This window comes from Garra rufa, unplaced genomic scaffold (genome assembly GCF_049309525.1).
Source record: "Garra rufa unplaced genomic scaffold, GarRuf1.0 hap1_unplaced_047, whole genome shotgun sequence".
Lineage (NCBI taxonomy): Eukaryota > Metazoa > Chordata > Actinopteri > Cypriniformes > Cyprinidae > Garra > Garra rufa.
The window spans coordinates 17,757-28,548 of NW_027394322.1; the positions used below are offsets into that span (position 1 = coordinate 17,757).

At 34.3% G+C, this 10,792-nt stretch overlaps 1 protein-coding gene across 1 annotated transcript; it reads right to left on the reverse strand.

The window, feature by feature from the left end:
- Nucleotides 1–684: 684 nt before the first annotated feature.
- Nucleotides 685–5,258, reverse strand: LOC141315896 (transmembrane protein 80-like). Its single transcript, XM_073832736.1, has 6 exons — nt 5,235–5,258; nt 4,852–4,868; nt 3,671–3,764; nt 3,423–3,515; nt 3,134–3,335; nt 685–882 (listed from the first exon to the last, which is right to left on the reverse strand). The coding sequence occupies exons 1-6, from the start codon at nt 5,251–5,253 to the stop codon at nt 870–872; spliced, it is 438 nt and encodes a 145-aa protein (XP_073688837.1). The 5' UTR covers nt 5,254–5,258; the 3' UTR covers nt 685–869.
- Between the last annotated feature and the right edge of the window lie 5,534 nt (nt 5,259–10,792).

A 10,792-nucleotide genomic window follows, 5' to 3' on the forward strand; every position in this document is an offset into this window, starting at 1 on the left:
TTAATATCCTCATGGGAAGAAATTGCAAAGTCAAATCTGTTGTTTTGTTTCAGGTTGTCTCATGAGACCACTCCAGTTGGCATCTCTCTCTTGCGGGGCGAGCAAGCCATGTGTAGCGTCTTGCGCCTTGGCTTGAGGAAGCAGTATTAGCGTCTGGCGGTACTGCTTCCGCAGGGATGTGTACATATTGTATATATGTGCATACTTCTTTTGGTTGCCCCTTTTTGTTTGTCCCATCATGGCCACTCCATTCCTGAGGTTCCTACCACAGCTGTGCCAATGCAAGAGCTCTGTCTTCACCTCCACAATGTGCACAAGAGCTCCCATTCTCTGCCACCATGCAAGGCAAAGATACCAAAGGGGTTGCTCCACACCTGTCATAGGCCCCCCAATGGTGTAGTTGGCTTGTCAGAGGTTACTGTAAAGGCCAAAGCCAGAACCGGCACCAAAGGCCGTGTCAGTCCACAGCCACCCTGGGCTCCCACAGCTCCCCAGCCAAAGAGGGTCCTGTAATGGCCACCTCGGCCTCCAAGCTCCTCACAATGTTAGCTCTGTCCCAGAGCTCCCTGCCTTAGAGATTCCTGCTACAGAATGCAAAGATAATGCATTCTTAATTTGAGCAAATGATTAAAAAAGTTTCAAAATGTTCAAAATATTTTTTTATTTTATTTTTAAAGAAACAGGGATCATATACATTAAAAGTGGACTTCAAAGTACAAATAATATTTGACAAATTTATGAAAATACTATTATATACGACAGATTACAAATTGTAATCAAACTTTGTTTTATAGGTTAGAAAACAGTTATTGCATAGCAATACAAATCTCCAACAGTCTTGTCAGACGTAGCTGCAGAGATGTGAAGAGTCAGGAATAAGCACTAGAAAAAGAAAACAAGACACAATGAACATTTAGTAACAAGCACAGTTAATAGTGTGCATACATCTCATGAGTAACCAGGCTTATGGCATAATAATTTAAACTTATTAGTTGTTTCACTTCAGTATCAACTGTGTCTCAGATGTTTCTCCTAGAATAACTACAAACCTAGAAAGTCTACAAACTTTGGTGTACGCACAGTTTGCGACACAGTTGGGATTTCTTCAGAAACTCTACAGGGTACAGATGTGAGATTACGCCATTTGACTTTTAAGAGCCTAATGTTACTAATTGTCCGTCTCTTTTGTTTCCCGTGTTTTTCCCGTGAATGAAAATCAGCTTATTTTCTGAAAGCCAGTCTAAAGCTTGAATTATTAAAGTGTGCTTCATTCAGGAGGTCGATTACGCTATCTGGGCTCAGCGTGGGCCGACAGATTTACTGCGTCTCTTGCTTTGTCCCCACGCTCATTTTACAATTCTTTTGTTCTGACAGTGACGTTACAGTCTGGGTTACGGCAGCTGCATTGTGCTGATAGCCAAGCCAATGAACACAGACTTTGCCATTAACATGTTGCTAGGAAGATAACCATGTAATACTCCACAAATGAAATATTGTGTAAAACAAAAAGTATTTTTATCAGTGTTTTTCATGTGAGTATAATATGCATTTAATAGTCAAAATTTCAATTCAAGTTTCAAGTTTCAATGCATATACAGTTGAAGTCAAAAGTTTACATACACCTTGCAGAATCTGCAAAATGTTAATTATTTTACCAAAATAAGAGGGATCATACAAAATGTTATTCATTTTATTTTTATATTTAGTACTGACCTGAATAACATACTCCACATAAAAGATGTTATAGTCCACAAAAGAAAATAGTTGAATTTATAAAAAATGACCCTGTTCAAAAGTTTACATACGCTTGATTCTTAATGTTACTGTGTTGTTACCTGAATGATCCACAGCTGTGTTTTTTGTTGTTTAGTGATAATTGTTCATGTTTGTCTTGAACAGTTAAACTGCCCACTGTTCTTCAGAAAAATCCTTCAGGTCCTACAAGTTCTTTGGTTTTTCAGCATTTTGTGTATTTGAACCCTTTCCAACAATGACTGTGTGATTTTGAGATCCATCTTTTCACACTGAGGACAACTGAGGGACTCATATGCAACTATTACAGAAGGTTCAAACACTCACTGATGCTTCAGAAGGAAAAACGATGCATTAAGAGCCAGGGGTGAAAACTTTTGAAAAGAATGAAGATGTGTAAGTTTTTCTTACTTTGCCTAAATATATATATTTTTTCATTTAGTACTGCAGTTCAGAAGCTACAAAAGATACTTACATGTTTCCCAGAAGACAAAATAAGTTAAATTTACCCTGATATTTAAATTAAAAAAGTTTTCACCCCCGGCTCTTAATGCATCATATTTCCTTCTGAAGCACCAGTGAGCGATTGAACCTTCTGTAATTGCTGCATATGAGTCTTGCGGACTATATGTAAACATCTTTTATGTGAAATATCTTATTCAGGTCAGTACTAAATAAAAAATTACATGCATTTTGTATGATCCCTCTTATTTTAGTAAAGTAATTAACATTTAGCAGATTCTGGACGGTGTATGTAAACTTTAGATATTAACTGTTCCTCAAAATTTGGTGAGAACAAGGTATCTCATGAGATATCTTAAAAGACGTAATATTACCTAATTTGATGAAGCTGAGTTCAAAAATATGAATAAAAACTTTCTATCACGTATAGTTTTTGCACTAAATACAAATTTTCAAAAGATTTATGTGTTTATGCTTTAAAGCTCTCAATTTTGAAACTAAACATCATATTTTTGTGAGAAAGTGTGATGTGCTTAAACAAAACAGGCACTATTTTTTGGAATCAGCACCTCAAAATTAGTAAGAAACAAGAATAGGATTTCAATAAGCAAACATGTTATCAATATGTTATATATTATTGCACTTATTATCAAAATCAAATGAATATGGAATTGCTGCATAATGCATTTCACTTATGATGCAGCCTTACAAAACAAGGCAGCTCACTTTATTTTGGAACAGAACTCAGGAGTGAATTCTAGAACCATTTTTGGTTCCCCTAAGAATCTTTCTGTGAACAGTTCTTAAAAGAACCATATTTGAACCTCTTGTGGAATGGAAAGGTTCCATGGAAGTTAAAGGTTCTCAACTGAACCAACTACGCTCAGTAAAGAGTGTACACTCTAGTATGAACTCTAACCTGGTGAAGCGCGCCAGCGTCCCGAGCCCCACAATTCCTGTTAGGCCATACAAGCAGATCAGGATGGATCCAATAATGACATCAGCTCGCAGGACGTACGACTGCCAAATGATGAAATAGAGCACCAGCAGCACTGTGACACCGGTTGCAATCAGATTTAAAGCTGTGTACCTCTCACTCTCCTGTAGGTTTCCCCTGATACCTGAGGATAAGAGACCAATGAAAATGTTCTACAGTTTTTGTTCCCTCATGGATTGCCTAAATAAAAGCAGGATAATGCCAAACTTACCCCAGTACACCCTAAGGACCTCAAGACTGGCCATGAGAAACAGTAGACACACGTCTAGAGCGAGTCGGTCACTGGGATAACTCAACACATACGCTGTCACAAAGATAAAACCACATAAAAACCACACGTTAGTACAAATCCCAAACTATTATGTATGCATGAGCAATTGTACTAGTGATGAATGACTAACAAAACACCACCAATGACTCCAAAAGCCATTACAAAAGGACTTAAGAGGAAGTACTCACTCTTGTAGATGATCATGGAGAGGGTGGACAGGAAATACAACACACTGTAAGCTGCTGAGAGATACAGCAGGATTTGGAGCAGCACTGATGAGAGCTGCTGTCAGTTAAGGCTTAAATTGTGAAAAAGTATTCTTTGGAGTAGCTTATGAATACAGTGACGTTACAGTTTGGGTTATGGTTATGGCCAAGCCATGAACTTAGACTTTGCTAAGATAAACATGGAATACTCCACAAGTTTAATATTGTGTAAAATAGACACTTTTGTATTTTTATCAACACTTTATTATGTAAGTATAACATGCATTTAATAGTCAAATTTCTTTCTGACTGAGGACTGTTGCAATGCATTAATATGGGAAAGATGCATACACAGTTGAAGTCAAAAGTTTACATACACCTTGCAGAATCTGGGAATTATTTTAGCAGAATAGGAGGGATCATATAAAATGCATGTTATTTTTTATTTAGTACTTACCTAAATAAGATATTTCACATAGAAGATGTTGACATATAGTCCATAAGAAAAAATAGTAGTTGAATTGATGAAAATGACCGTGTTCAAAAGTTTACATACACTTGATTCTTAATACTGTTTAGTATTTTGTTTTTTGTTGAAAAGGCTACTATGGTAAATGTAATTATTAAATAATTATTAGGGATTTTAACAAACATTGAGTTAACAAACAGTATGCAAAAAAAATGAATTTTAAATTTTAATGTAGGGAAGAATGAATATTAATTTAAATAAATAAATAAAAAAATTAATATAAAGTATATATAACTAGTAAAAGTAAATTTGCCAAAACTGGCTTTGAGTATTGACTTGACAAAAACTTTGAATGTTTGTAGGCCTTAAAGATAGATAGATAGATAGATAGATAGATAGATAGATAGATAGATAGATAGATAGATAGATAGATAGATAGATAGATAGATTAAACTTTTTATACGTTATTATTGACCAAGCTGAAAGTACACTTCATTTCCTAAAATGCATTACCTGTGTTAAATTGCAATTCAATAAACTGATCTTCCGGTCATTGAGATTCAACTTTTTGTGGAGTGTTACCCGTAAGTTAAATATTGCTATGTCCTGACCATTATTTAGATTTTTTTTTTCGTCTATCCATCCGTTCATCGTTCAGGAACTATGTTCTTCAGTGAATATTCACAAAGGATACAACATTGGTGTTTTTGCCTAAAACAAACAAACGGAGAAGAAAAAAAAAAGAATTACACTTAACATCCGAAATAAAACAACCTATAAGAATTCAGATATGCACGTATTAAAGAAAATATGTTGCACAATGGCTTAAAATGCATGAAATAACAAATATATCTTGCACTTTCATAGTGTTTCATATTTAAATATAACATTACGGTTTTCCATACAGCAGAGGAACGTCGACAGGCCAGTACCACCATTAAAAAACATTAGTAATGGATAAATATTATAAAGCATTAAGTAAATATTAGAAGAACGTGAAGATTTCGCTGTAATATGATTAAAACTGCGTTTATTTTCGCTGATAAATACAGTATCTATGGCAACGACGCGGGTTACCTGCCCGTCCAATCGCCATCTTGATTCGGTTCCTCTTCTCCGGTTCGGCTGGTCGATGGTCTCTAGCGCGCTCTAGTGAACGGGAGTGATGTCAACAAATACGTTTTAAATCATTGCTAGGTAAATATAACAGAAAATACATTAATAATATGTAACCCTGGACCACAAAACCAGTCATAATGGTAAGCTTTCTTGAAATTGAGATCTATACATCCTCTGAAAGCTGAATAAATAAGCTTTCCATTTCCGTTTGTCAGGATAGTTTGTCTGTTTGGTTGAGATACAGCTATTAGGTTTTGATATTTATGGTAGGAAATGTACAAAGTGTCTTCATGGAACACAACCTTTACTTAATTGTTTGGTTTGTTTGATTGAGATATTTGAAAATCTGGAATCTGAGGGTGCAAAATAAATCTGAATATTGAAGGAATCACCTTTGAAGTTGTCCAAATGAAGTTGTTAGCAATGCATGTTACTAATCAAAAATTACGTTTTGATATATTTATGGTAGGAATTTTACAAACTATCTTCATGGAACCTGATAAATGAATAAATACCTAAATTAATAAATAAATAAATGTGGAAATAAATAAATGTAGAAATACATAAATGTAGAAATACATACATAAACAAATGAACGAATAAATAAATAAATGCTGAAATAAATAAATAAATGAGATCTGAATAAATGAATGAATAAATAAATAATTCTGTCAAAAGTGTAATTTTTAATTGTGCTATTTTTGTACTATGTTATACTACATTTAAGTATTTCATTTATTTATTTTTACATTTATTTATGCATTTCTACATTTATTTATTTATGTATTTCTGTGTCCGTATGTTATTTATTTATATATTAATTCATGCATATCTGCATTTCTTTATTTCAGCATTTATTTATTTATTTATGTATTTCTACATTTATTCATTAATTTATTTATTTATTTATTCACACATTTATTCATTTATGTATTTATTCATTTATTTTTTTATGTATTTACACATTTATTTATTTATATTTATACTTAAGTCATTTTTGTCCTCCATAGGACAGCTTTTATCTGAAATTGAAATCTTTTGTAATCAATGTTATTTGATCAATTTAAAGCATCCTTGCTAAATAAAAGTATTCATTTCTAAAATATCTTTAGAAAAATAAATAAATAACATTTATACTGACTCCAAGCTATAGTGTATAATGTTACAAAAGCTTTTATTTTATTTATTTATTTATTTTTATTATTTAGCTTTTTATTTTATTAAATGTTGATGATAATAATAATAATAAATGTTTCTTGAACAGCAAATCAGCATATTAGAATGATTTCTGAAGGATTATGTGACACTGAAGACTGTAGTAATGATGCTAAAAATGTAGCTTTGAATATAGAAATAAATTACATTTTAAAATATATTCAAATAGAAAGCAGTTTTTTTAAATAGTAAAAATATTTCAAATTTTTAACTAAATTACATGTATTTTATTTTTTTACAAAAATTAATAAATTTTCTTTATACTGTACAGTCACGCCCAAATGAAAACCTTCAGTTTTAAAAATGTCTGCAACCAGTAATCTCTCTCTCTCTCACACACACACACACACACACACACACACACACACACACACACACACACACACACACACACACAGTTAAAAAAATAAGCACATTTGTGTAACACAAACACACACATACTTTATAATGTTCTGGAATGTATGATAAGACACACCTGCTGAAAGAGAGGAAATTTGATCCGTTTCTTAAGGTTGTTGTGCAAAATACAATCTGAAAATATTTTAGAGGGTAAAGAATTGGGTTTAATCTCACTAACAACTTATTTTAGCAGTAAAAAAGCACAGCGCAAGGCCTAAATCGCTACAAACCACAGTGTCTGACCGTTATCATTTGGTTATAGATTAGCTTTACTGAATGACATGGTCTCAATGACTTTAGTCAACAATAGCAGTATACAGCCAGAGTAAGACATGCTGTAACTTCACAAACACACACTCCCATGTAAACACACACACACACACACACACACACACACACACACACACACACACACACACACACACACACACATTCTTTGTGGACAGGGTCACATGTGTGCATCCACACAGCTACGCTCACATTTAGACGAAGTGCATTAACACAGCCAGATGTTTCTTTGTCTTTGCAGCCTCAAGCTCTCTTTTTCTCGCCTGCGTCCTCCCAAACAATCCACGCAGTGTGCCGTGGGAAGAACGGGCGTGTTGTTCAGGTCAAACAGAGGAAAAAGGACAGCGAGAGAAAGTGAGAGAGAGAGAAAGATGCTCCAGCTGTGAGTAAAAACAACAAAACTGCATTTGATTGGGAGGGGGGTCGGACGGACACAGGGTCATTGTTTGTAAAGAGGTCGCGGATAAAGAGACGAGAGAAACAGATCACTCAGCTCATGCAGTGATAAATGATGGCGTTACACCTCATTCATTCACAATCCCTCAACCAATAACACCACCGATGGGATGCCACAATATTTTTTTAAGACTTGAATCGTGAAAACTGTATGAAAAGATATGAAATGTGCCATGATATTATCATTAAACTGTATAAAATCATTATATTACCATGTAGTTTCGGTAAGTGAAGTTTTGAACAATTTTCACTCAGAAATTGCTAGTAAATTTCACAAAGACTTGCAAAGAAATGGGAAGTAACATTAAATTAAATGTGAAATTTGAAAGTATAAAGGTTGGAATGGTATTGTCTTGTAAAATATAAAACATTTAGTGTATTTTATTTTGTAAAATATATTATTATAGTGTAAAATATGAGCTTTGTTATTATACAACTTTGAAAAATTATTTTTCAAAGTGTTCCATGCTATTTAACATTCACTTTAATGGTATGAAATGACTGGATGCTTTCAACTGATTTCCTATTGAACTGTCATTAACTGAAATGGTCAAACTATTTAAAATATAGTTAAATTAAGCTACAAACTCCATTATAATGCACAGTGTTTCCATCTGACATGTATTTTGAGGCACACCTAATCATTTTAATGAAGTGTTTCACTAGTTAACAGTTAATTCAGTTACCTCACCTGCATATGTTAGTAGATTTGTATTGAATGTTGTCTCTGGAATAGAAATCTGAATATTTTATTTGTAAACATCATACCTTTTTCGATTATTTCAGTTAATGTCATAAAACTAGTGAACTAAGCCAGTAGTAGTACTGAGAGTGTCATGTAAACATGGCTGAAGATGCGAAAAAGCGGAGGAACAAGCAAACCAAATCAACTGAGTGAGTCATTTACACTGGAACCGCTCCGAGTGATTCAGACTCATGATCTGAACATTCAGTTCAAGCAATTCACTAACTAAAACCAGATCAAAAGAGCCATTCATTTACGAATGTCATCATCGATTGTAATGATTTTGAAAAGCACGTAAACAGAGCTTTTCGAAACTGGATCACGAATCTTTTGATTTAGATCAGAATTTCAGAGCAGGTTTGCGAATCATTTCCGCGCTCTGAAGTCGCGATCTAAAAATATGGATCTCGAATCACTATGAGCGCGCAACGCAAGTCATTTAATTTAGTTTGGAACTTCAGAGGTGGTTTGTGAATTTTTAAATTCAGATCGGGACTTTGGAGCGTGTTCACAAATCATTTAATTCAGATCTGAACTTTGGAGCTGGTTAATGAATCTTTAGAATAAGGGCATCCGGCGTAAAACATGTGCCAAATCGGCTTTGCGGATCACTCCGCTGTGGCGACCCCTGATTAGAAGGGAGTAAGCTGAGAGAGAAAGAAGAAGAATGAATCTTTAGAATCTGCACAGAACTTCAGAGCATGGATCGTGAATCATTTAATTCAGATCAGAACTTTGGAGCGGGTTAATGAATCTTTTGATTCTGCGTAGAACTTCAGAGCGCTGACCGTGAATTATTTTATTCAGATCGGATCGCAACTTTGGAGGCGGATAATAAATCTTTTAAACTGCGTAGAACTTCAGAGCACAAATTATTTAATTCAGAACAGAACTTTGGAGGGGGTTAATGAATCTTTTGATTCTGCGTAGAACTTCAGAGCGGAATCTGCAAATCTTTTAATTCAGATCGGAACTTTCTAGCAGGATAATGAATCTTTTGATTCTGTGTAGAACTTCAGAGCATGGAGCATGGATTATTTAATTCAGATCGGAACTTTGGAGCTGGTTAATGAATCTTTAGAATCTGCGCAGAACTTCAGAGCATGGATCGTGAATCATTTAATTCAGATCGGATCGCAACTTTGGAGGCGGATAATAAATCTTTTAAACTGTGTAGAACCTCAGAGCACAAATTATTTAATTCAGAACAGAACTTTGGAGGGGGTTGATGAATCTTTTGATTCTGCGTAGAACTTCAGAGCGGAATCTGCAAATCTTTTAATTCAGATCGGAACTTTCTAGCAGGATAATGAATCTTTTGATTCTGTGTAGAACTTCAGAGCATGGAGCATGGATTATTTAATTCAGATCGGAACTTTGGAGCTGGTTAATGAATCTTTAGAATCTGCGCAGAACTTCAGAGCATGGATCGTGAATCATTTAATTCAGATCGGATCGCAACTTTGGAGGCGGATAATAAATCTTTTAAACTGTGTAGAACCTCAGAGCACAAATTATTTAATTCAGAACAGAACTTTGGAGGGGGTTGATGAATCTTTTGATTCTGCGTAGAACTTCAGAGCGGAATCTGCAAATCTTTTAATTCAGATCGGAACTTTCTAGCAGGATAATGAATCTTTTGATTCTGCATAGAACTTCAGAGCAGAGATTGCGACTCTTTTAATTCAGATCGTAATTTTGGAGCAGGTTAATGAATCTTTTGATTCTACATAGAACTTCAGAGTGCTGACCGTGAATTATTTTATTCAGATCGGATCGCAACTTTGGAGGCGGATAATAAATCTTTTACACTGTGTAGAACTTCAGAGCGCGAATCATTTAATTCAGAACAGAACTTTGGAGGGGGTTAATGAATCTTTTGAAACGTAACTTCGTAGACATAGATATATATATATATATATATATATATATATATATATATATATATATATATATCTACGTCTATTTAATTCAGATCAGAACTTTGGAGGGGGTTAATGAATCTTTGGATTCTGCGTAGAACTTCAGAGCAGAGATTGCGACTCTTTTAATTCAGATCGAAATTTTGGAGCAGGTTAATGAATCTTTTGATTCTGCATAGAACTCCAGAGTGCGGACCACAAATTATTGAATTCAGATCGAATGTTTAATTGGAATTTAATTCAAATTGAATGTTTTGTGATTCCCGATCTGAAATGATGGCTCCCAATTATTTTAATTCAGATCGAAACTTTGGAGCACAGATGGCAAATCTTTTAGGCCTAATTCAGATCAGGATTTTGGAGCGAGTTTGAAAATTATTTCATGATTTGAATGATTCGAGATTCCTGATCTGAAATTATGCTTTGCAATTCTTTTGGATCAGATCGTAACTTTGGAGTGGAAACATTTGATTTAGATCAGAACTACGGAG